The sequence below is a fragment of the Psittacula echo genome (assembly GCF_963264785.1).
Source record: "Psittacula echo genome assembly, chromosome: 4".
Lineage (NCBI taxonomy): Eukaryota > Metazoa > Chordata > Aves > Psittaciformes > Psittacidae > Psittacula > Psittacula echo.
The window spans coordinates 53,452,202-53,480,015 of record NC_137738.1 but is presented as its reverse complement, the minus strand read 5'-3'; the positions used below and the strand labels follow the sequence as shown (position 1 = coordinate 53,480,015).

Below are 27,814 nucleotides of genomic sequence, written 5' to 3'. Positions count from 1 at the left end.
TAGAAGGCCCGACTTCTTCCTGATCAGGCAGCCTGAAGTGAAAATGCACAACAGTGCCACCTATCTTAGTCTGCCCCTTAATGCTTACCCATAAGCTCTCAAAGCATCCTTCACCCAAGGTAGAGCTCAATTCATTCCATTTTCATCCCTTGCCTCTTGAAAGATGATCTCTTTGTAACAAATGATCTCATTGCAGGTGTTATCAGTTTGAAAAACTGGTCCTTTAGTCATATGACTTAAGTAAAATAGACATTTTATAATTTATTCCTCAGCAGAAGAACATCAGATGTTAAAAAAAACCCTCCAGAAAAACAAACCAAAACCACTTGCTCCCTCCTGCCTGAAATAATAAAAAAATAAATGAACGCACATAAAGGGAAAGGTAGAAATTTGTTAGGGATCCATATTTTCAGTGAATTATAGTTTTAAAAAATAGATGAAGTAAATGGAGTCTGGACTCCTATTTATATTTTGTCATTACTCAGTAAAATTTCTTGACAACTTGGCATAATGTAGATCAAACAGATGATTTCGATGAGGATTGTTTCTCTGATTCCATAATCTCTTGAGAATCAAATGAGAGATAGCTTAGCAGATATTGTTTTGTGCTCAAAGTAGCCAGGAGAACAATTCATCAGTCAAATATTTCTGCACTCTCAATAGTTGTAGGCTACAATCAAACTGTCAGAATGTTTTTATCCTAAAAGAGTCAGGTTGCATAACTAGCATCCACATCAAAAATATGCATTCCAAAATGTCACTGATTTTAAAGCTATTTTGAGATGTTTACTCAGTGTGAAGGAAAGCTGAAAGAAAACACTCTGATTGGAGACAACAAACACTTCACAAACTGAACCCTGAGGTCAGAGACAGGATCTCTTCATCACGACATCGCTAATATCAAGAGATCATGAACCTAAGGAGTGTCTTATGGTTTAGGAACTGTTCTATTGCATGAAGAAATGAAAAAATTCCCTGCCATAGTGGCATTACAGAAACTTTTATGAGAAAATGCAACAAAACTTAATATGAGCTTGACAGTTCATCAGAAGTACAAGTTAGTGAGAATGGCCCAGACCTACTCCATGCCAGCAGATTAATTTTTTTAATTACCAAAGAAGAGAATTTCATCAAAAGCCTTGCTTGGTTTGCAGAACAGAATATGCTTAAAAGTTTCAAAATTTGCCAACAGTTACTGAATATTGGAAACCAAGTTGCACCTAAAGTGTTGCTACTCTAAATGGACTAATAACAGAAAAAAAGGTAAACAAGCAAATAAAGAGCAGCATTAAAGAACGAATAGAGATTCAAAAGCAATGATTTTGTTCAGTCTTAGCTATTAAACACTACTGGAATTTGTCATCATAAATATATATTTAGAAGAAAATAATAGCATTGCTTTGTGATTCTTACTAAGAGGTAAAAAGAACAGATGTAATATTTTAATATAAATACTATTTTTTCCCTGGAGTACAGGCAATGTTTGAGTTTCAAAATTATCAACTTAATGAAAAAATTAAATCACTTGTTAAAAAGTAATTTTTTTAGAAATTAACAATTACTTCAGAGCTAACATCAGCTATTTCTCTTTAATGGTGACTGATTAAAACAAAGTTGTTATTTACTTAAATACTGGAGAATATTTTCAGGTTCAACATTCAGCTGATCCTACGGATGGCCGAGACCAAAATTTTCAGTTGTGAGACTGCTCTGTTGACAGCAGAAATAACAGAATGATTCTTGGTTTATATAATAGATAAATTTCTATTTATTCTTAATGAACTGTGAACTTGCTACAAGTTTTGTTCAAGTGCTCCTTAATTCAATAGCTCATAAGGAAGAGTTCACTTCCACCTTGCAAAATGCTGAAGACATGATGAAGACTTATTACCTACACAAATGTTTGCTTCTTATCTAATAAAATATAAAATAGGGTTTTCACCAGAAAAATTTGAAGCTACTCAGAGCAATAAAGCATAGAAGTAAAAGCTCTGCAGTTTCAACCCCCCTGCTAATTCTGTTTCTAAACTTTACAAGTGACCTAAACAAAGTAACTCTTAATAAAACGATAGCTATAATCCATGAGAATAACAATTTCAAAAGATATATGGCAATATTTCCCAATAGTGGCCAAAGAAAATCTAAAGTTTGCAAAAAGGGACTTAATTCTGTGAGAAACAAGTGCTTCATTAGTTCATTTTTTTTCAGGCCCTGAAGGACATAGGCTTGGCAGAAACAGGTTCACAGATGTCGAGAAGTTGACTTTATATGCATACTACAACATTACAAAAGAAATAATAATGTCTCAAAAGATTTACTCAGAAGCTTCAAACAATAAGGGAAAGCTTTATTCAATTACCCATAGCAGCAAGGCTACCTTTATTTTCAGCTTTGGCTGTCTAGAATTTGCTAAAAATATAAAAGCTTAACTCCACATACTTTTTGTTTCCCCCCCTTTAGTTTCTGTGTTTTGTCTGGTGGGAGTACAAAGAGAAGAAATGCCTAAATTATTCTGCTTTCTATTTTGCTCAATACAATTAGCTGCAGAGCAATGACAGCATTATGAATTTAGCCCGTGAAGCAGGGAACTTAAAAACATCCAATAAAGGGAACAATATATCAGCTTTGATTTCCTTACATTAATCTCCACAGCTGTGATTCTGCATCTCTTCCTCATGCTCCAGAAGAGCACTACACTGACTCACAATTCAGCCTGATTACTTGTGTCAGTATTTACTGGTTAATGTGAATGAAGCTTCAGAGACAAACTCTGAAGTAGAAGGTACTTGAAAAATAGCAGGGTATTAAAAACTGATAATTCTCATTTCCCTGCATTTGAGTTGTGAGAGACAGCTTGGAGACCACAGTCCACAAGTCTAAGCAGTTGATATGTGCAGTCCCATTTGTTTGAAAGGGAATGTTTATAAAGCAAGGTGGTTGTTGATATGAATAAACATGGACTGAGAGTGAAGCGCAGTTTGTAACTTGCCATTCCATTTTCCATTTGTGTCTAAGATACAACTGACATCTGTAATGTTCTTGAAGGCAATTCAGAGCTAGTATCTTGCATTGCATATATGGTAGAAGTTAGACACTGACATGAACAGTTAAACATTTGCTCAGCTCAGACTTAAGCCCTGATATTCCTCGCTAGTCCCAGTTTCCTGTGCCTTCTGGAAAGGAGCAAGCAACCCTTGGAGCAAGCACTGATGCTCCCACACCTCCCACCCTCTACCATCAGCAGTTATTATATGAAAGGAACACAAAAACTCTTTCACTGAACCTCACTGTAAAGATTCCTGGACTCAGTAAAGAAAACAACTATTCAGTCACTGGGTTTGTGCTGCAGCTGAACCGGCAAGAAGTGCCAGTCTCTATAGAATGTTGGTTACTTCTTCTTTCTGCCTTTAACAAAAGCCTTTTAGCTTGAGTTAGGGTTAGAAACTGAGTTTGATACAGCTAGAGAATTACAGTTTTTTTAGTCCATGGACAACTCAGAGAAAAGACACCTTTTTTCTAGAGGTGCTTTGAAGTCCTGCAAGGAAGGAGCTGATATAATTTAAAAGGTCCACTTTCCTCTTAGATAACTCACACTTGCCAGCAGTTTTGTCACAAGAAGCTTCTTCATTAGCAATAGAATTAACAACAGCATTCTTCCCTTTCCATTAAAAAAAAAACTAAAGTAACCCACCTTTTGACTTCAGAGTTTCCACAGATGCTGTAAAATAAAAGAAAACATTCCAGGAAACAAATTTTGCAAATGCATAAAGAAATTATGATTGATCCTAACATCTCTTGCTTTGGTCAATATGCTACCTCTCTATGCAGAGCAGGCATTCATTTTTTTTAATGCAGAGAAAAACTGACACACATATATGTTGCTTTTTTGGGTAGTTTCATGGCAAATGACTGATTAATCTGCAGACTAAAAGCAGTGGAAAACAAGGTCAATAGGTAAGTTATACATGGAACTTCAATACCTTCACGATTTTCAAGCAGTGAGGCTGAGAGGAGTAAAAGCAGGTTCCAGAGTAGGCACATATCAAACATGGGCATGCAATAGAAATCTCCTTTTAACAATTTCAGTAATTTTTGGAAGTTAAGGATTTTGTTTTTCTTTTTTTTAGTTTATTGAAAACTCAAACCACAGAGCTCTTCTAGCATTGATAAAAGGGAATATCCAGTTTTAATAGTCTTCCTTGATAATTTTTTTCAGTTTTATTTTTTTATTATTCTTCATAATTGCATTAACTAAATCGAAATCACTTGAACTACCACATTTTTCTTTCTTCCTTATTCACACCTTCATTCTGAAGCACTGTAACAGATTTTTATGCTATGGAAAAGGACAGAGTCATTTTTCTATAAATTGACAGTCTACAGTAGGGGTTTTTTTTTGCTCAGAATTTATGTCTGAGAAAATAGAGTCATCTGATGAATGAGTCATCAAGCTTGGCTGTAAAGGGAGTTGAGAATCTTTATGCTCTCACAAATTTGGATAAACTGAAGCAGATTCCATTTAGGAATAAGAAGAGCACCTAGCTACAACAATTAAATGCTTGGTACTTGGAATAAATACAAACTAAACAATCTAAATTTTTCCTCTCCTCCACACTCTGAAGCTCTTATCTTGTGTTTTCTTCTTCATCCTGGAAAACATCTCCTGTAACCTCAAAGCAGTTCCCCTTCCTTAGAAAGCTGAATCTTTTAAAAGCTGAAATAAAAAATTCTCACCCTTGTTGTTCTCAGCACCATTTGATCAGATCTTAGTTCTGGAAGACCAAATGGCTGTATGTCTGTTCCACAGCCATACACTTGCTCAAGTAACTATGATCAAATATTTATCTCTGGCTTCAGTTTTTTGTCATTTTACCTAATCCTGTCTCAAGTTAAAATATAATATAGATAATAATAATACAATATAAATAAGACTCTAAAACTTACTGACTTTCAGGACTTACCATGTACTTTTACTTCTTTCTTTGCTGTTTTGAGTGTAAAAACAAACAAAAATAAAATATTTACTTCTGGCATGTATGAATTTAAAACATAATCATAATTGAAAAGCAAGATAACACAGGGAAAATATTCACCAATTTCTATTATTTTTTCTTTCTTGTGTGGTTCTGAAAAAGAAAAAAAAATCAGGTATACTTTTCTCATAATGTTTTATTTAGTTGCCCTGGACAACCATTTCTGTGTTCCTAGCAGAAGTTTGTTGTGGCACATTCCTTTCAACTCTCAGTTCAGGTGAGCCCTTCCCTACTTTTCTGCATGCCAAAGTAAATCCTTTATAGTTGCCATCAGTCTCTTCAGTGGTTTTCACACTACCCAAACAAGGTCAGGCTACCTGTTTGTAATGGACACCAAAGGATTTAACCTTATAAAAAGATGTTAAAAGAAAACTCTAGAAACAATGCAGGCTAAAATATCTACACTTTTACTTCAAGGGGGTCTAAATGGAGTCCTGTGAACCAGCTGAATATGCCTCAAGATACCTGTGATATGGTCCTTGCCTTTCTTTACAAGAGAGGCTGAAGAATAAGCAGAGGCCCTAGTCCAGCCACTGCCACTCTACAGCCATGGGATAAAGATAGGTGGCCCTGGCCTTTTTTACAAAAATATACAGTGTGGTGGGAGCCATGGCTCGCAGGAACTGATCAGCAAAACAGGGTTGGGAGCCTGAAGCCAAAAAAACTTTGTTCATTTAAACTCTGCACACTCTGGCAAACTGTGACTGGGATTTAAAATTTTTTAATGGTAATTTCTGTAACAGCTCTTTCCATCTTGCCAAGACAAGCTTCAAAACCCCCTCAGAGAAGGAGTAGGTGACCTATCAGGGAGAAGAGGGATAGACTGAGCATGTTTCAGAAACTGAGCGTGGTCTACCTGCCAGGGCTGATGTTCACGGTAACAAAAAAATAGATAAGCTTTTGCTGTCTACAGATGATGTCTGCAGATGCTTTTAAACAGCATATGGAAAGGCTCCGCTGTGCAGGTTTGGATCCACACAGGAACATTATCTGTATTTAAGAGTATCTGAGCTGACTAATTACAAGATAAAGAGAGTTTCTATTAAATACATGCATTTACCAGTATCTGATGACAAACAGGGGAGATGATCAAACTTAAACTGGGAAGTTTTAGGTTAGATATAAAGAAGAAATTATTTACTCTGAGGGTGGTGAGGCACTGGAACAGGTTGCCCGAAGAAGTGATAAGTGCTCCATCACTGGCAGTGTTCAAGGCCAGGCTGGAGAGGCTCTTGAGCAACCTGGTCTACTGGAAGGTGTCCCTGCCCATGGCAGGGGGGTTGGAACTAGATAATCTTTAAGGTCCCTTCCAACTCAAACCATTCTGTAATCGTGTGATTCTAGGAAAATATTTTCTCCATGCTTATTTTAGGATATATTTGTATTAATGCTGTAGTATACAGTTGAGAAATACTAGCATTGAAACTGTTTCCATTCTATAATCAAGACATAAAGTTCAATTTTCAAAGTAATTCTGAAAATAATGCCCTTATTAAAAGCAAACCTATCCTTAAATTTGAGCTATCCTTGAAATGAATACACAAAAATGAAGAATAACCAGTAAAAAATTAAATTAAAATTAAATTAAAATTAAATTAAAATATGTTGATCAATAATATTAATATGAGTAATATTCACATTAAATATTAATTCATAATCAATATTAATACTGAATGTACAGTGGGCATCAGAAACAGGTATACTCCACACAGAGCTATGAAAATAATTTGCATTAGAAATGGCAGGCTGATGTGAAATATAAAAAAACCCCAAAACTGCTAGGTTTTAAACAAATTATGACATTGCTCCATACTAACATTCCTAGCAAGTTTGTAGCAAGCAATAGGTGTACTTCTATCTGAAACAAAATATTCATTTTTGTCTGAGTTTTTAAATCTAGATGAGGAGTTAGCTTAGATATATTTTAAAGAAAAATGTAGTTTCTAAAACAAAGTTTTGCTCTGAGGGTTTGGGGTTTTTCAATTAAAAAAAAACCCAGATTTTTTATTTTTCTGTTTTTTCTGAAAATATTGATGGAATTTCATCAGAATTTCATAAGAAGTCTCTTTCAGCCAAAATGTAAACTCTAAGCATCAAGACTAGTTGACTGAAACCAGAGACCTGGTTTTTTGATTGGTTTTGTGGGGTTTTCTATTTTGCTATTGCTCAGGACAGCTTCCTGGAAATTGAAGGAAATGTAGTTATGACTTTAGTGGTTCTGAGGCAATTATTTTTCCCTCTTGTTCTAAGATCTGTCAGCTCCCGTGAGATCAGGGAACAGTATGACACTAAAAACACTCAGCAAGTGTTTTCGCAAAGTATAAAATTTTCCATTTACTTAGCTTTATTTCCTATTTTTCAAAACTGCAACCATTAAATAACTTCTATAGAGCTTCATTTGCAACAATTTTGCTTCCAGAAGCATGTGAAATAAGACCCTTTCTCTTGAGAAAAAAAAATTAAAAATACTAACACAGAGCTTGACATCAAGTATTTTTGGGAAAATCATAGAATCATAGAAGAGTTAGGGTTGGAAAGGACCTTAAGATCATCTAGTTCCAACCCCCTTGCCATGGGCAGGGACACCTCACATTAACCATGCTGCCCAAGGCTTCATCCAACCTGGCCTTGAACACCGCCAGAGATGGAGCCTTCACAACTTCCCTGGGCAACCCATTCCAGTGCCTCATGATCCTCACAGTAAAGAATTTCTTCCTTCTATCCAATCTAAACTTCCCCTGTTTAAGTTTTAACCTGTTAGCCCTTGTCCTGTCACTATAGTCCCTGATGAATAGTCCATCTCCAGCATCCTTGTAAGCCCCCTTCAATTACTGGAAGGCTGCTATGAGTATCTGCCATGATACGAAATTTCAAGTGATTCCTGGTCTGATATTTTAATGGAAGGAAATGAAACCTTTTATTACATGCGACAGAAATGTCAGAAGCCTAGATCTTTCCTTTCTGCTACAAGTTAGCATTGCTTAATCTCAATGTCTTGTCTTTCTTTTTCTACTTTTACTAACAATAGTTAGTATCACACAAGAAGGGGTATTGCCAACTGTGAACATATTAGGAGTTTGCAATGACATTTGTCATTCTTTTTATATTTAACCATTTTTATACGTATATGTATATTTATACTTATATTTATGTATACCTATATGTATATGTTTTGACTGTACAGCATGTTTTTATCCAGGAAAATTTTGCTGGTAATATCTATTTTTCTACCAGACATGGAATTGAGATTTGATTTAGTTTGACATTTCACCATCTTTATAAGCTCTGATGCTTTGAACAAATGGCTTTTTTTTTTTTTAATGCAAATTGGTAAATTTATGTATAACATGTATCTTTTATTTTATTGCTAGTGACATACTCCTAGATACCTCCGGAGCCTGTGGGAGATGGAAGAAAACCTGAACCTGCCTCTGCAGCTTTTCCCAAAACCATAAAGCTCTTCCTTAATGCACAAATACTACTAAAAAGCTTCTAGGCTGGCCCATTTGCTGTGGTGCACTTTGCTACCAGGACGGATAGTCCCAAACTGTGACCTTCTGCCATTTATCAGGAAAGAACAACTGATACCCCATCCTAATTTGCATAGCTATCTGTGTACATATGTGTTATTTCCTAATTCAGATACAGAATTCATGTCCAAGAACTATTCAGAAAAAAAAAAGAAAAAAAAAAAAGGAAAAGTGAATGGAATCATGCGTATTGGGAGAAGTTTAAATAAATGCAGTTCAAGTGAATGTGCTTTTCTGTGGTATGCAGCACATTAAGTAGCCAACATCATTCAGTAACTGAATGAAAATGGTGTTTTCTGTACTGGTTAATTTTTACCACAAGTATTTCAGAAAAAATATTGTGCAAAGAAAAGGAAGAGGCCTGGATGAAACGCAAATCCTTTCAGTCCAGCCTATTGGATCTGTAGCTTTACTTCACATGCAGAAAGCAAACAGCATCAAAACTGACAATGGAAGTCTTCACTATGGAGAAATGAATAAGATAGAAGACACCAAAACAACTTAAAGACTTTTCTTTAGAGGGTCAGGATTATGCTTTTTTAGTTTGGTGATTTTGTTCAGCAAAACAAATAATATATACGCAATTAAGAGGCAGGAAATGGAGTTGCTGCCTCATATCCAAATGTTTGCTTTAACTAGTTACCTTAGCTTCATTTTAATACAGCTAATTTATTGTTTAATACAGGTCCTGCATAATTTTGGATGCACGGCTGATGCTCAGAGAGGAAGCTAGCATTGGCATAGACACCATCAAACTAGCCAACGTCCTTAATTTTGGGTGGATGTGGTCAAGTCCTCATCTAATGCAAGCTAGACACTTGTGTTTTCAAAATCCTCCCGTATGACCATATATCAATTTTTGTACCAAAGTCATTATGAGGAAGAGGTTAAACTGGTCATACCTTGGTAAACCCCTCTTTATCTCTGAGTCAACAGGCTTTGCTTTTTCCTCAGAAGGTTTACGCAACCAAAACAACCATCTTGATGTTAAAATGTAACAGTATGTGATCTTCTGTGTTATGTGGACATACTTGAATAAAAATTGCTAGAAACCTTCTTTAAGTCTAGTACACATTTTCTTACTCATCAGCAAGATAGAGGAAGAAAAAAAAAAAGGAAAAAATGCGAAGAGGTGATTAAAATATATTGAGCACTGCCCCTAGGATGTGGATCTCAGAAAGTAGGGTCATTCTTAGATTCCAGATCCTTCTCTGAAGCTGATGGGATCTGTCCTCCCATACTTGAGTAGGCAGAAAGCCTATTAGCTCTTTTTAGAATATCAGGTTCTATTAACTCAGAGGTAGGGAAAGCACATTCTTTCCATAAAACTCCATTATAATTATAGTGAAGCCTAAAGACAAAGCTGTCTTTCAGGAAAACAGATAAGTACATTTTCCTCTCCAGAGCCTGAAATGCTCTATTATTTTCTGCAAAAATTGGGATAATCAAGAGAAAAATAACCAGTATAAGGAGGAAATGGAAAGAATGCAGATTTCTGATGTCTGTCCTGCCTTTCAAAACTCTCAGTTGGAGAAAAAGCACTCCCTAAGAACTGAAATCACATGCAAATAAATCAGTTGCTCGGGTCAACACTCTTGAAGCACATGCTTATGTAAATGTAGAGTATATTTGATCACTCCTAGGAAAAAAAAAACAACACTTTCATCACTTTTGTCATATGAGAAGGGGAAGGTGTGGGTCTTCTGCTTTCCCATCAGTAGGAGCAGAACTAATACACAGTGTGGGTGTATTCATAGAACACAGATGCCAAATTCCCCATTGGAATAAAAATCTTTCTGATCTAAAATCCTTAGAAAGGAAATTAGGTTAATCCTACAATTCTGACTAGGGCACTTTCTGGGTTTAAAACAGATGTACCACTCTTGAAAAGGACTCTCTCTGAAATCCTTACACATTATGAACAAAGTCCTGGTGAAAAGATCTATTCTTAATGTCTATCATCAGAACTATTTTTTTTAAGAACAAATTAACTTCACTAGCCTTAGGATATACGGCATGGGTATTCAGGTTAAGGGTCAGGTGGCAAAAAAACTTATTTATAAACAAGGTGTGATTTTCTTAATGCAGAGAGCTAATATCTGCTAATAGATCTTTGCATGTGAAAAAGCTTAACCTATATTTCCTTTAAATTATGTATCTGAGGAGCACTTCCACCCTTTTCAGAACTAAGATGACTAAGCTGATGATGTGCAAGTATTTCCAGTGAATCCTTAATAGAAGGACACTCTATTGCATTTAAAAGAATCCTGTGTTGAACCACAACAGTTTGAACCAAGAGTACCTCAAAGGAGGTATTTCTACATCACTCCAGGTGGAACTTCTCAAAAGAAGAACGTAAGAAATTACTGAGTATGAGAGCAGTGTAGTACACATACTCATAGTAGTACACATACTCATAGACCACAGCAAGGTGAAAGTAATTCAGTTTTCTTAATGGCCTCTCACTGTGAGGCAGACTGAGTCATATTACTTTGTAATTGATTTAGAGCAAGAGCATATCCGCTGAGAGTGGTCATAGCTTGGATGGTGCTCAGCCATTAGTACTTGCTCATGCTTTAACCTAGTCATACTCCACCTGTTTTTTGAGAAAGGAAGGATTTCTGCTTCAAGCTCTGTAATCCATTGAGAGTATGAGTCTGAAGAGACATTTCAAGCAACTTATGCAGAAGGCATTTAAAGAGGCAACATCATTGAAGAAGGACAATGACAGAAGGTGCTAGGAGAAGTGTGCAGCTAGAGAGTCAATAAAATACTAAGAGGAGTTTATCATAAGCATTAAATAAACCCAGCCACAGCTATTTCTGAAATATATAAAACTACTAATTCGGGCACTCCAAGCAGTTGTTTTAGAAGACAAAAATACTCATCAGATTATTTGTGGTGCTCTGCAGACTGAAGTGGTACTGTGCATTGGTAATCACTTGTTTTTTACTTATGATACTGGGATGCAACTTCTTCATACAGAAACTTCCAAATTTATAGTTGATGTAGACCTGTATGATGATGTAAGAAAATTCATATTTAAGAAACATTATAGTGAAGCATACTGTGTTTCCACTTGCTCTCACTCTAAAATATAGCTCTGCCATATTCAAGAACATCATAAAGTGTAGATGTAATAGAACCACTTATGCTATAGAAAACACTACTCCACATCACTGGTCCCCTGAAAATCAAGTGCATTTTTATAATTGTCTCAGTGATCAAGATGAGGCCCATTTTTTACCTCTCTAGCAAAGTGAAGGTGGTACGTCTTCCAAAAGTCTAATGTCTAGGAAAGTAATCATATACATAGTGCATGTGTTAGTCTAGATCCAACAAAGTTTAAGCATACACTTAAATGCTTTGCTGACTCAAGACAGAGTTAAAGATATGTTAAGTGCTTTGCTGACATTGGGCCCAATTCTTGCCAAAAGTGCACTTAAATCATGAAACAACTTCAGGGCAATGAAAGATTGCTAGCCTCAGAAGAAAACCTCTTAAAATGCTTTTTCCATAAACAATCCTTTTAGCTCTGGCTTTTATTTAAAGAGCGTTTAATTTTGACCCTCTTTTATTGTTACTTTGATATAATTTCTTTTTCGTAGTTAACTTGCACCCCCTGGCTTGCTCTTGAAGAAATGCCGGTTTTCTGTGTTAGTAATACAACAGCACTTTGCTGCTTTGCATAAATCGGACTGTGGCATTTAATAGTAACTGGTAATAAAAACAAAACAAATCACAAAATAAAATTGCATTTTTAGTCCAAGTGTCTTCACAGTTCACTAAGATGTAAAAGGAAGTATAGGAAATTATTTTAACTTGATATAATCCTGAAACAGAAGATACTGTAAGGAATGTATAAATGCAACAGTAGTATGTCAGGCTATGAGACTGGGCATTTTAACATCCTAGCAAATGAAGCAAAAAAACTGAATTCTAGGCCATTTACTCACAAAGATTTTAAAATCTGGTGAATAAATACTGGATTTCAGATGACAAAGCTTAGTGTAAAATAAGCTGTTTCATGCTCCATTTAAGTAAATCCTGTATATAAAGAATTCAGGGTTGTAAAGTAAAATCTTCTAACACTGCAAAATTCTTCCCCTTTGAGGTCATTTACTGTGATAAAAGAACTCATTTTTCCTTTCCCATTCAGAGTTAGGTAATGATCCTGTTTACATAATCCTGCAGACAATTTAAGACCTCTTAGTCTGCAATATTTTTGCAGACTTGAGCTGGGATGAAAATGTCAGTGAGTTGGAATGATTTGTGGAATTTGTCTCCATCCACATAATAGATTCCTGCAGATATTAGGAAGCATCTGAGTGAGGGACTACTGCAGTAGCAGCAAGGTTTTAGCTGCTGAGAGTACAGTGCATTCCTGGTAGACCAGGAGCAGAGGCAGCAGTGAGGTTTCACTAAGGCAAGTGAAAGCTCTCTAGGATAAACTGGTGAAGACCAGGGCCCAGTTTCTCCTGTCCTTCTGTTGGTTGTTGGGGACTGAGATCAGATAATTTCCACCTACTTTGCAAAAACAGACAAGTCTGCAACTTTACATTTAAAACCAGAAAGAAACTGAGTAACTCAGAGAAGGTACGATGTTTAACTTCCCAGAGAGGAAGAATGATGCTAACCAGGACTGAAAAGAAAGCCTCTTTGATTCAAAAGGACAACAGAATGATCCTGGATCTAAACCTAAGGACCCTGAGCAGCAGGATTAATACAGGTAGGGTTTCATTATTTTGTTTACCACTATATAAATAACTGCTACCTGAATAAAGATTCATTTTGTCCAGAAATAAACTGCAAAACCTGTCCTTATACACATAATAACCTAACTCTATCATTTGGCCCTGAAAAGTTAAACTGTAAACTCAGAAAATAAACCCTGAGAATGGGTTAACTTCAGGGATTAGAAAACTGAATGGACTTTTCCAGCTACCAGAAAAAATTTTCTTGGTGACACCTGTACCAGAGAAATACATGCAGAAAGAAATACATGCAGAGATGTTAACCAAGTGCATTGGCTGTTTGTAAAGAGAAATTTGAGGGTACATAGAGGTACTAGCATATAACATCCTGAAGAGTTTGCAGGACGGTAATCTCTACTACTGTCATGTCCACATACAGTGAGAGAGAAAGAAACACTGTTCATCTCCTGTTCATCTTTCCAAAAGTACTTCCATGGGGAATGTGTAACATGCAATTTACACTAGGTTTTGATGTCTCTTCTCTTAGGCGATGTATTTGCACAAGAACGCATAACGTATACATGAATTTAGCATTCTTTGTATGTACTTGTGTCCTATAGGTGATCAAAAGAAAAAAAAGGAAGATAACCACCAAGCCCCGCTCCTTAATAAACCTTTCTCTATTCAAAGCATATCTGCTGTCTCATAAGCTTTGCATTATTTTTGACTTCTTAAATAGAATAGCACTGGTTATACCATATGGCAAATACAAAGATTCTTCCTTATTGCCATTTTAGTTGCTGTTGTTCTCTTTGAACCAAGATTTAAAATAGTTTGTCTGTTAAGTCAGTACTGCCAATTGCCAGTAGAACCAGCAGTTCTTCCTGCATTAGGCAGAGTGTTCTGAACCTCTTCAAACCGATCCTCTGACCACGATTTTTGGTATAGCCTGCGCTCTAATATTCTGTACTTACCTCATGAACTCATTTCCTATGTAATTTCCTAAAATGTGCTTTTTTTTTTTTTCTTTCATCTTCTTACCAACAGTGGGAAAATCAAAGGCATAATAAAATAATTCCAGCACAACTGACAGAGACAGTTTGAGAATTGGATACAGCTGACATCTAAGCCCTAGAAATTGGCTATTTGTCTGTCATACTTATTTTATTCTTCCTTGGCCTGAACGAAATTTCATTGATTGAAAATGAAAAGATTGAAAAAAGGAGGAATTGTGTTCAAAAAAAGTTTCTGTTATGAACCAACAGGGAGCAATGAATAATTTTTTTTTTTTTTTTTTTTTTTTTGCATATGCATCGAGAGGAAGACGGGAAAAATTAGGCATTAAAAATCTGTAATTAGGCAGTTAAGCATCAGTCCAAAATCTATTAAACATACTGTAAAATTAAATTAAAATTGCAAGACCATTTCAGGGAAATTCTAAGGTGCAAGTTTTACAGTGTCAAAACCAGTTAAATTTGATTTTTAAATCAGGCAAATCATCAGGGGAAAGCACTATCACTGGTACTTAAACAAGGTATAGAATTGTTGCCTATACTGTGAGATTATCCCATAAGAAAGACTCACAGGAAGGACTGTTCTCACCCCTGATCATAGCAAGGGGAGTGTGTGGAGTTTAGTGTAACTGAGGCTCTCTGCTGCCTGCTGGGGATCCCAGTCACCTTTTTGCTAATTCAGCTGCAGACAGTCCCTGTGTGGTTTGAGCCTATGCTTCCTGCCCTGTCTTGCACTGCCATGCACTTGTTTTCCTCACAGTGCTGAAACAGGACAGAACACCCACCAAGCTGAGGTGTGTGTGATGTGTCTGTGCCCACTGAGTTAGTGGAAACTGGAGGGTGTGATATGTAACACGGTGTGGGACCTCTTCCCAGGTGGGCTCCATGGGGATGGGGGTACAGGGAAGAATGCCAGAAGATGGCAGATAATGCAAGTGTTCAGCACGTACATTCCTAGCTCTGAGAAAGCCTCCAGAGAGCACACTGGGCACAGCTCACACAGAGTACTTGAGGAAAGAAACCTGTTTCCTTCCTCAGAGAAAAGCAATAGAAAGAGATTTTGTAAGGCTAGGTGACTCAGACCTGTCCTGACAGCGCAACTAGGGAGGCAATGCACTGTAGTGAAAGAAGAGGAAATGGCAGTGGGGTTTAGGATGGGGACATCATAAGACAGTGTAAGTGAAGAATAGTCTTATGAATTATCTTCAATTCCATTTTCTCCCTTCACAATAACATCAATTCCATATATCTATGAAACTATTCTGCTTTAAAGCCAAATACTATGCTCTCCAGCACAGTTTCAGATGTTTGCCAAAGAAGGACTTTTTTTCCAGTTAGAGAAAACACTATGTTTGAAAATATCCACTTTGAAAATCAAGTAACAGACATTTGTTGAGGCTGGTTTCCTAGAGCAGGCATCAGTTTCCAGACACAAAAGCTGTCTTAGAACTCCAAATTCCACATTCACTTTCTTTTCGTTCTCTGTCTAAATATATGGAGATAAAATAGTGCACAGTGTATTAGGCAGAATTTGCTTCACCAGTGACATTAAGACCAGGAACATATGCGATGTAGAAGCACTGGAAGATGACCAGCTGTGCTCTCAGTCTGTTCAGTTTGTTGATAGGACTAAACCTTCAGCTCTAGGCATTCTGGGATACAGGTTATAATATAATAAGATATGTGGAAGAAAATTAAATATGAAATTGGATAATGTATTTAATTTACTGTACTAATAGGCAACAGTCTAGTTATGATGTTGCCAAACAAGCATATTTAGTATTTTGCTATGGTGAGTTATTCTGGGGGTAAATTAATTTTCAGATAACAGTGGCATTTGGGGAGGAGAAATAAAAACGTAGAAGCCAAAGTCTGCTGCTTTTTATCACTTTTAAGGCAAACTAGATATTTAGAAATGTGTCAGAACAATCAAACTCATGTTATTTTTCCGTAAGAAGCCATGCCAGTTTTGCTCCTTTCTTTTATCTTAAGCAGATTACTGTCATCACCATTCTTGCCAACAAGCAGACTCATTGCAATATTTTTCAAAAATGGACACAAATATTGGGTGCAAGCAGGTGAAATGAATTGATTTCAAGCATATGGTTCTAACATGATGATTTCTGCAGTGCGCTGTTGAGACATTTAGGGGTCTAACTACCACGCATTTTGGCAACAAAGCTGCTTTAAGAAATTATCAGTTACACAGCTACAGATGTGAAGCCAGACTTACTGATGTGATCCAGACTGAACACCCTGCCACACACACACATACACACACACATTTGTAGGGCAGTTTTTAGCTCTAAGACATGGCAATGATGTGGTTTACACTGTTCTCCCAGTTGTGTTCGCACAACTGAACACAGTGTCAAACAAACGCAGCAGACAGGGATTGGGAGCATCTACAGGGAAATGGTGCTTCTTAGGCCAGCTTCACACAGTACATTGTACAGCTGTACTGTGCACCCTAAAATAGCCTATAGTGACTGCAGTTCCAGGCTGTAAGTCCTTTTTTGGTAGAGGCAAAGAGGTTCCTGGCTTACAGTCATCCTAGGCTAATTTTCAATAATCTCTCTTACTATTGGAAGTTATTATTCCTTTATTTGGTGGAGGCAATCTCTAAAAATAGACCACCAAAAAGGTCTGAATTAGAGAAAGACAGCTGGAAAACAATCTTAGATAAATAAATAGGTCTCAGAAAAAATATTATGTTTTTATATTGATACATTTTCACATGAGAACACCCATTTTTTTCCTCAGTTATTTTAAAATGTAGTAAAACTACAAATATCTTTATATTCAGGTTGTTATTCATTATATTAAGTTTTACTAAATTAACTAGAAATCCAACATTTTTGAAGATGCCTTTGTAGTAGATGGGATCAGAAATCAATTGAAAATAGCAGATTTACACAATCCAATCTAAATTCAGATATGATTTTGTGCCATTATTTTGTTTAAAAAGTGTTTGCTTGTTTTTTCAGTGCACTTTTATGATTACCTAAGAGCTCCATTTTTGAAAGCCTACCATGAGGCCAGCACTTTGTAAAAACAGACTCCCTTCTTGAAGGGCTCAAATACAGCCTCACATGGGAACTCATTTCTGTAAATATTGCTTTTTTAATCAGTCCTTACATTCATATTCTTTTTTGTATCTCAAGCCCTGCAGAATGGCCAAATATGGCACCTCATAGCTGCCATGGACGGAAAAGAAGCAATCATAACATTAGAGATCAATGCAAAATACTTTTGTTCTTAGCAGAGATTTCATACACAAATTATCACAATAATTTAGAGCAGACAAAACACCCCAGACTAGTGGCTTTTGTATAATCCAGCAGATGGTGCTACAATGCAATAAACTGATTCAAGAACACAAGAAATATACTGAATATGAACATTTTACTCCTTTACCTGGTGCTGCTGCTTTTTTGGTGGCTGGTTTGGCTGCAGGAGCTTTTGCTGGCTCTTAAAAAAAGAGAACAAATTAAACCAATTACTGTGGAGTGTGATATTTAAAAACAAATAAACAAAAATTCAAACAGAAATCTGAGGAAAGGTTTCCAATGAGGTACAGTCTGTAGCATTTTTTATACTGAAGAGTTAGACAAAGATATTTCCCAAAGAGAAAAGAGCTAAGTTTCTTTCAATAAGCTCAAAGGCATCAACAGAACAGCTATCTGAAGGGATAACAAACTCTTGCCATTGGGCATTGAATAATTTCTTTTAGCCTTTTCTGTGTAGTAATTCAGTATCTACTGGCAAAGCAGAGCAAAGCAGGTATCTAGGGGTTTGGGCATGGCCATGCTGCTCAAGCAGCAGCTGTGGTCTGAGAGCATTTGCATTTGATCTTAAGCTATGAGAGCAGAAGGTCCTGAACCACCCTATGGCAACAACTTCATGTGTGATCCTGCACTTGAAAGAGCAACTGCTGAGTTCTCCTAGCAGAGAAGCAGGACTTTTCAGGATCCTAAACTGTAGTTCATCTGTTCTTGGTCTTTTCATTTGTACTACCTTCCCTTTGCTGAGGCAGGACATTTCTTTGCAGAATGAAGCTCCAAATGATAAAGGGTATGTGCATCCCCAAAGGGACTTGAAGAATCTAGGTCCTTAGAACCTAACCAGCCTACTGGATTTCTTTACTCTTTACTAGTGTTTAATTAACTGCTTTGATCTTCAGCAACTACCAAAATAGACTGTACTTAAATCACAATAATTTAACAAATACTCATAAGCTAAACTCCATTGACTTTCATAATTGATTTCTTATATCAACTAGAAGATCCTCTAACTCACAATTCACCTTTTCATATTTGAGAGGAAATAATTAATCATTTTAATCACAACCTGAATTCCAGAATACCACAAATACGTTAGCAAATCCTTCACATCTGTCACTGTGTTATTGCAAAGAAAAATGATATGGCTAAATCTGGAATGTAATTTTGAGTTCTTCGCCTCCAGTCTTTTGAGAAGTTCATAAAAGTTGCATCAGATTGTCTTGTGGAACAAAATGAAAACAAAATATATTTTGCATGTGTGGGATTGTTTTGTTTCCATCCATTTGAAAGCTTACAGCAGACAATTATATCCTAACTTATTATCACAGCACTGTAATTACTTGGGGTGCTCACCTCGCCTTCAGGGAGATATGTGGAAGATCTTGAAGAATTTACTTAATATTAATTTTCCTGAGCGCCTGCTCTTGCAGAAGAAGCAGGACATCCAACACACATGCTCTACAAGTGACAAGATGGACTTACTACAAAACTGCAGGACTCCTGCATTTATTTCCTTCTGAGCTGTTGGCTAGAGCTTGGTGTCCACTGAGACTTTTTTAATTTTTCTTTTGTAGCATCTGTGAAAACATTAAACTGGGATTCTTTTTTTCTACCAGGATTTTTATTTTAATTTGAAATATTTCATTTCTGAGCAACTAAAATGATTTTAATTGAAGTAAAAATTTAAAATGAAGGACATGTTTAACAAAAGTCTTTTAATTTATTTTTTTAATTTAACTTTTCAGTAGCATTGAAACAAAAGTTCAAAATGTTTTAGAATTTCTTTTGCAAGCATAAGCTTTTTAGTTTGTAATTCACACATTGTTTGAGTGCTAATGACTATGCATCAGTAAGTGTCAGCTGAAAATTTCACCTTGTGAAAGCTGGGAAGTTTTGCTGTGACAGCTGCTGGGGAGTTTTCCCATGAGTAGAATCATGTGCCCAAATCAATAGATCCTTTAAGATCAGTGTTCAGTGTTTCTGCAAAATTTGAGTAGGAAATAAATGTATAAGCTTTTCTTGATTATCAAAGGAAATCTTTCTTTAAATTCCTGAAAAAGTGAGGATGGTGGGGGATTATTCTGCCATACAGGTCAGGAAAGGTCGTATATGGAAATGGGAGTCTGCATTCTTTAATTGTGAATTTGAATGAGATTTCAAATTCACATAATTTTCCTAATTTTTCTTATATACTGCACTTTCAGAATGGAGATCTGAGAAGATGAAATTCTACCAGTGAAACTGTCCTACTATTCCTGTGTTGAGGCATTGATGCTTGGAAATTTGTGGGAAAATAATGTGTAAGAGTTCCACTGTTAACAATATCATGTTCTCACAGCATTTTTTTTTTTTTGTTATTTATACAGAACAGCCTAGCCCCTACCTCTTTTCTGCCTCAGAAGTCTCTCTGGCTGAATCTAAAGTAACTGGATAGGCAGGACTCTCGTTTTGCATTTGTGAATATAAATTTGGTGATCCTCATGTTGGACTCTCAGTCTTCTTAACCCGTTTACCAAAACTGCTGCCACTGAGAGCACAGTTAGCTGAGACCTAATTTGACATTTCCTTCCCATGAAACCTTGGTTTTTGAAGGCAATGATAGAAAAGAGGGGAAGGCAGAACCATCAGTCACAAAGAAGTGTGGAATTAGAAGAAGCATAAAAATGGATTTAGAAAGTAGGAGGCATCAGAAGTCTAAACATGTCATTTTTCAATTATAAATGGTGTAGCTACTTCTTTGTATTTTCAACAATTCAACTATTATTTTGTACTATTGAAACATGATGTTTGAAACTACAGGACATATAAGAGAGATCATAACCTGTGACACAGTAGTATCTTACTTTTGAGTTCTTTGGACACAGCAGCTTCCATTTTATCTGTAAGATAAAAAAACACATGCATAAAAACAGCTAGGAAGGCTATAGGTAGATAGAAAACCGCAATGTGTGCTTTAGAGGTGAAACAGCTTATTTCCCATGAAGTGAATTTGAATGATGCAGTAAATCGGTTCACTTCTGTTTGTTTTGTGGTACAGTTTTATTTAACCTTAAGTGTAAATCCAACAACACCTGTGTGAATGTGAACATTTTTGTTTAATTTCAGTATAGTAATCTGTGAGTTTCAGCATGTAATTGAGTTATCATGGCTGACATGTACTGGCTGAGCCATGGCTGCTCATCACGTGCACATTATCAGGTTGCAGAAATGCAAGGGAAAAGGCGCTAGAAGCTGAAGTATAAAGACATGTAATGAAAGGAATTATCTTCCTACAATTGTTTACAACCCTACCATTGAGGCTTAGTTTGGAAGGCCTCACACAACACCTAGCCAAAACTCCAACTGCCGCATACTTCCCACAAACCAAAACAAATGGAAGATTTATAGCAAAAGGAGAGAGACAATCCAAGCCATTCTTACAGACCAGCCAGGAGGAAAGATCCCTGCTTCTGCAAACTTTTCCCAATGTTTAGCTAAAGTTCAATTTAATGCATTACTTTCAGGCTTGTGAAAAGGAACTCATATCCGTCCTCGGTTGATCTAAACAAGGTTAAAATAAATTGGCTATTTCAAATCACAGCATGGTCAGGCAGCTTATCAGAGACACTTAACTGGGCTGTTCAGTCTCATCTTCAGTTAAGGTGACATTTTTGCGCCATTTTTTGTAGGACTTTATCTGGTTGCTGAGAGAAGATTTAGAATCTTTATTAAACAGATGTAAGTGGGTAGAAATACTCAGTGATAACTTCTCTCTCCATTAAAATTCTTGGTGCTATTCTACCTCAGGGCTTTTAGCTGGGTACAAAAATTGTCCATTTTTACAACCATACTTCAGGCCTCGCATGCCTTTTTCAGTAGCCTCATCTGTACTACTAAGAAAGATTCATGGAGGTCATGTGAGATAGGAAACAGAGAGATAACATAGACCAGTAGCAGAAGTTACTCCCATAGGTGCCCATGAGGAAATGAACATCCTCTCTAATAATCTATAGTGTGCCTAGAATATAGACAGGATAATGCTTTTGTCTACAACATATGTGAATGATAAATTAATTGTGCTCTTAAACACTAATACAAGAAATACTTCAGGGCAGATGCCGCCAAAATAAGTAGTTTGAAAAACCAATACCATTCCATTACTGGTAATAATATAAAGTTCCTTCAGTTTCTGTTGCTCTCAAAATTGCTGTGAAGAATTTGATATGAGGTGAGGTAAGGTAATGCAAATAACTGCCAAGTAGTCTAGTAAAAAGTCTTGAAAAATTCAGAAGAAAATACATTTCTATTTGGATGATATGCTGCTTTGAACTGAAATGTTTCTAGGTTAATCCTCTGCTTCCACTAACTCTCTGTGAAAGCATGTTTTGCAGGCATTACTTCAAAGTATGATAATTACCACATTTAGATGAAATTAATCATGAGGCAGCTTTCAGCCACATTATCTAGCTAAGGAGCCTACTGAAGCCTTCAAGAAGTGCCTATTAGGTTCCAGATATGGAAATTTTTAAGGGTGTATATTGCAGAGATATGATCATTTATCACAATAATCTTCTATTGCTGAAGGTTATAAAAAAATAAATAAATTGACAGCATCATTTGCCATAACAGACTGAATCTAAATAAAGCCCTCAAGTTCTTTCATTCTTTTTTTCATAGAAGTCATCATTTATTAGGACAACATACTTTAATATATTTTAGAGCCATAATTTATGTTAAAAAAATCAATGTAATTTTCCATCATATGAAATACACAACATACAGTAAATTCTGACTAAATATCTGGACAATTTTTGCACTAAGAAAATCTTATAATTTAGAAGGGTTTGGTGTATTTTTATTTTGTTTTGGTTTTAAAGAGCAAAAAATTACCAACAGTTGGTTCCAATAGGTCCTACACCTGAGTCGGAGCACTCCCAGGCACAGCTACAGGTTGGGCAAAGAAGAAATTCAGAGCAGCCCTGCAGAGAAGGACTTGGGGGTGTTGGTCGATGAAAAAATGAACATGAGCCGGCAGCGTGCCCTCGCAGCCCAGAAAGCCAACCGTATCCTGGGCTGCATCAAAAGGAGCGTGACCAGCGGGTTGAAGGAGGTGATCCTGCCTCTCTACTCTGCTCTGGTGAGACCTCACTTGGAGTATTGTGTGCAGTTCTGGTGTCCTCAACATAAAAAGGACATGGAACTGTTGGAACAAGTCCAGAGGAGGGCCACGAGGATGATCAGGGGACTGGAGCACCTCCCGTATGGAGACAGGCTGAAAAAGCTGGGGCTGTTCAGCCTGGAGAAGAGAAGGCTGCATGGAGACCTCATAGCAGCCTTCCAGTATCTGAAGGGGGTCTACAAGGATGCTGGGGAGGGACTATTCATCAGGGACTGTAGTGACAGGACAAGGGGTAATGGGTTCAAACTTAAACAGGGGAAGTTTAGATTGGATATAAGGAAGAAATCCTTTACTGAGAGGGTGGTGAGGCACTGGAATGGGTTGCCCTGGGAGGTTGTGAATGCTCTGTCCTTGGCGGTGTTCAAGGCCAGGTTGGATGAGGCCTTGTGTGGCATGGTTTAGTGTGGGGTGTCCCTGCCCATGGCAAGGGGTTTGGAACTAGATGATCTCAAGGTCCTTTCCAACCCTAACTATTCTATGATTCCATGATTCTATAATAGCACATGTTGATATGAAAATATAAATATTTTTATTCTTACACTATTCCTTTCAAGCCAAGGTGCCTAAAGTTTGATTTCTAAAGCCATACTGAGGCTGTAATTATTGCAGAAAGGTGCCCAAAGGAGTTTTTGCAGGAGTTTGAACTATGGAGTTTCCTTTGAAGCTATATACCATTTGCATCTAGGCACCTCATACTTGAATGCAACGGATGACAATTGCAAAGAACTGAACAGAAGGATGGAAACTCACAGAAGGAGGGAAAACTGATCTGGATTTCTGAAGTCCCAAAATGTACTTACCTGCTGTACACCACAAATAGCACATAACTAAACAACTCACAGGAAAATAATGCCAAAACTGAATCGTAAAATGAATTATATTAGTGTAATTTAAGTCACTGAGTATTTTGCCTCATTCATTTTTGCTTTGTACAGGCCTAGGGTTTAACTTTTAAACTATGAGAGTGGTTGGGAATGCAGTTTATATTACATGGGGTTTTTATAGTCATTACATCTTTCTTAAAACCACCACCACCAAGCTCTCTGACATCTTGATGGGTCTGTTTTTTTCAGGTTAATTAAGAATTGGAATTCACAGAAATAATTAACTTTTCAAACACTAATATTAGGCAACATATGAACATCCTAATCACATCTTTGCCAATCAGTTTGGGAAATAGAATCTCCAGACCTTTAGGCTATTTTTCTCTTTAAAGCTTTACATCTGAAGTCTGGCAACAGGGAAGGCAAGTGTATGACACAAGAATGATGACTACACTTTTTGGAAGCCATGTAACTTCATTAGGACCCATGTAACACTTGAACATCAGGCTGGGCACTCTAGGAGCCTTAGAGAGTAGTACAGTCAAAAGCACTGTGACTGTCCTTGATCTTGGTGATAAAACTATTTGATATTCAACAACAAGGAATGCATTTTCTTTTCAAGAAAAGTCGCACTTCTACAACAATGTAAAGCAATAAAATACCCCAAAAACTTTAGCAGACTTACTGCAGGAGATAAGGCTTCAAAATACAATTTGTTTGGTAATTTGGTGCTCAGTCTGAAGCAGTCAATTTTTCAGAAGTTGTTGAGGACAGGTTTGATAGTCAGGTCTTCTTAAAGGGCTTAAGCCACCCAAATACTGAGCAATCAAAAGTTTTTGGCTATGTATGACAATCTTAGCCATGCTGTTGGTTTTGCTTTTGGTTTTGTTCTTGTTTTGTGGTGTTTTGGGTTTTTTCGTTTGGTTGGGTGATTTTTTTATTATTTTGAAAGCATCTGCAACAGACTTTAAAAGGCGAAGCACCATAGCTTAGAAAATCATTTTTCAGCTGTGGAGGACTGTGAAGCACCCTTTTCTTTTTACAGTTAGTCTCAGGAGATGTTTGAAAACAGTTGTATTCTGGTCTGTACTCTCAAAAAGCAAAGATGGTTGGACAAGCTCCCCTCTTCCCAGGTGAATGAACAGATTTTTCTTTTTCTGACTATTGAAAAAGATGGAAGTAAAGCCTTTTTTAATTATTTTATTAAAACCACCAAATATTTAAACAAGCATGATCTAACGTTCTTATTTCTACAGGCTGAAAGGATCAATTTTGAATTCAAACTAGGAATGTGTATTTGGCAACCAGCACAGATGTATCTCAGTAGAACAGCAAAGTACTTTATTCTCTCACCTCTTTTCAGCACATAGCTCGATCTTTTCCTCAGGCCTCGATCAGCATTCTTTTGAAGTAAACTAGCAATACACAGTAACCGCAAATGACATCTAAACTGCGCATGGGGCAAGAAAAAAAAAACAACCTCTAAGCTTATATAGTGCCTTTCATGTCAGTGAGTCCCTAGGAGGTTGGTAATAAGCCATTAGATAAGGATGCCCCAGTGCTCTAGTATAGAGTGTGGCTGTTCGTGTTTAAACAAACTTCCAAAATGTAGTATATCAAACATTGCTCTGAAATGAATTCTAGATCTGAGGTTCACAAAATTTTTATAATTTTTTTAGCAATGGATTTAGAATACAGTGTACATTGTACATCTGAGAACAGCAGATCTTCAGCAGCTCCATACAACCTATTTTTTTATATTAAAAGAAGTTCATATTGTATTCTCTTGAAAGTCTTCCTGTACTTTTTCTTCCTAGAAATCACTCATTCAAATATATATAAGCATATAAAAAAATCTTAAATTAGAAGTGTTATTCAGATAAATGAATATTTCAGAGACAATATACTGATGGCTCTGCTAATGATGAACTGTTCAAAATAGCTGCCTAAACCCACTCTTACTGTTGGAAGCATTATTTTTATATGTTGTATCTAAAGCAACCTTTCTCTTTGGAAGCTTACCAAAGAGCATGATGGTAATACCAAAATTACAAACAAAAACTAATTTCAGTTTCAGTTGGCAACCACAGTGTCTGAGCTGAATGGTAGCTAATATCCTAATAAAAAGTTGCGTAAGCTAATAGCTAAGTTTGAGGGTGCTAATGATGCGAGGATTCCTCTGTACTGGCTGATCTGGACTAAGCAACAAGACCCTAAGAAATTACTAGATGCCTCTGAAAGACATGATTCATGGAATCCTAAACCAAAGAGAAATTTAAAATGTTAAGCAGTTACTAAATGAGGAATTCACATCCTAAACCTCAGCTAGCGCTGACCATCTATCTTCTCTACCTGCAGCTGATGATCACATACTAGAATGGACTTAATCAAACCCTACCAATTGTCTGATGATCTACACAGACCCATAGAAAAGAAGTTGCATGATGAAGATGCCTCACACAATCTGATCATAGCTCTACCAGCTGACTAAAAGAAGAATGTTTCTAAGAAGACTTACACAAATCTTGTGTCATAGTTCGGCTCTTACTGTGTATTTTGACTTAGGTTTTCAGTTCTTCTTTTAAATAAAAGTGAGAGAAGGAGAAGAGGGCAGAAAAATGAGCAGAAACCAAGAACAAGAAAGAATTATGTTGAAAGTTGAAATTATATTTTTCCGGTGTCTTGAAGTCAAAATTGTGCTGGCTGTCCAGAAAAGAAAGAGGCTTCTGGTTGTTATTACTGACCAAAGCACAACAGAAAGCATGTTTCAGTTCTGGCTCTGTAAATGAAATACAACTACAGAGCTTTTAAGACAATGTACCTTACAAGTATGACTGCTAATGTTCCCTTTGGTTCCCCAAAAAAAGTTCACAAGAGTGGAAATAAAAATGATAGCAGGTGGCATCTGATGGCTGAGAACTTCCATCATGTGGATGAAAAACATAGTTAAAGTCGCCTAGAGACCAGTTTCAGCACAGTCTGCTCCCAAGCTAGCAGATGTACCAGAATTTAAAAACAATTTATTAAGTAGCAAGATTTGCAGCTAATGTGATTTACAGCGGTAAAAAAGCAAGACACCCCAGACAGCTAAGCATTATGAAAAACGAACTGCTGTTGAACATACAATAATTAAACAAGCATTTTCAAACTCTATTGAAATATACTGTGCAATAGCATTTTTTTATTATTATTATTGTTATTTACCTGGAGTTCTTAAAACTTATTTCCACAAAACTGTATTTATTTCAGCTAATATTCCACCATTCTGAGAAGTGTTCAGTTCAAAACTGTCTTTAAGAATGTGTTAACGACTTCCTTGTCCATTTATACTATTTTTGATAATTTCACACTAATTGTGTGGCATTCCTGAAATAACCATCATCTTACCACATCTCAAGACGTTTGGGAGGATTTTATATTTTTATTTCAGACTCTTCTGGAACAGCAGATGCCCACATATAGGGGCATTTTATCAGAATGCCCACACTTTCTATTGTAATGTTTCCATTTAGCAATAAAAAATTAAAAAAAGTCATATTACAGGGAGTTAAAACAATATTGTTCTTTTCAGTGAGCTTAGAATCTAGGAAGGCTCTATCAAAACTGCTCATACTAATGTAAGATTTACTTTTTTAACATATTTTCCCCAAACCCTAAAATTTGACATTGGCATTAAAGAGCTGTTCAGAAATAACAACATTTCTCCCACATGGAAAATTCTGTGTTTGGAATAACACTTGATTTTATTCCTTGTCTTAATCATTGAGCATGATATTGCCATATGTTCTGTGACAACTACTGACAAAACTTCTTTTGCCTTTCCAAAATATCACTTCTTAGTGAGCCTTAAAAAGGCTTCTCACTATACTAGTGAGGCCGAAGATGTGCATGAGGAAAAGCAAGATACTGTGTCACTGCTGCTTCAGAGCTGTTCCCTTGACCCATTTGGTGACAGCAATAAATCCCTTGACCAGGGTTTATCTAGATCATTTGAGAGTCATTTGGGCATAACAGGAAAATTTATTGGCAGAGGCCAGTAAGCCTTGAATCCCAGATTGCAGGTTTTGTGTTGAAACCTCTCCAGGCTATAGGACATGAAGTGAAGGGAAACCGCAGATGGCATTACTGTTGCTGGGTGAAAGTGGAAGAAAGTGGAGCTTCTGGGAGGTAAAATCAAGTTTCCTCAAGCAACACGAGACTGGATTATAACAAACAAGTCTCAAAAGATGCTGATAACCAGTGTGGGATACAAAGGGGTTATAAGAATTTAGGACTATG

At 36.6% G+C, this 27,814-nt stretch overlaps 1 protein-coding gene across 1 annotated transcript in view; it reads right to left on the bottom strand.

The window, feature by feature from the left end:
• The window catches only part of TRDN (triadin), a gene marked incomplete at both ends in the record, with an annotated part of 198,036 nt that overhangs the window by 71,849 nt on the left and 98,373 nt on the right, over positions 1-27,814 (bottom strand). Inside the window, 4 exons of the mRNA XM_080615893.1 lie at positions 3,692-3,718; positions 4,962-4,988; positions 17,688-17,741; positions 20,398-20,433. Coding sequence (XP_080472019.1) covers positions 3,692-3,718; positions 4,962-4,988; positions 17,688-17,741; positions 20,398-20,433 — 144 coding nt within the window. The remainder of the gene's footprint in view (positions 1-3,691; positions 3,719-4,961; positions 4,989-17,687; positions 17,742-20,397; positions 20,434-27,814) is intronic.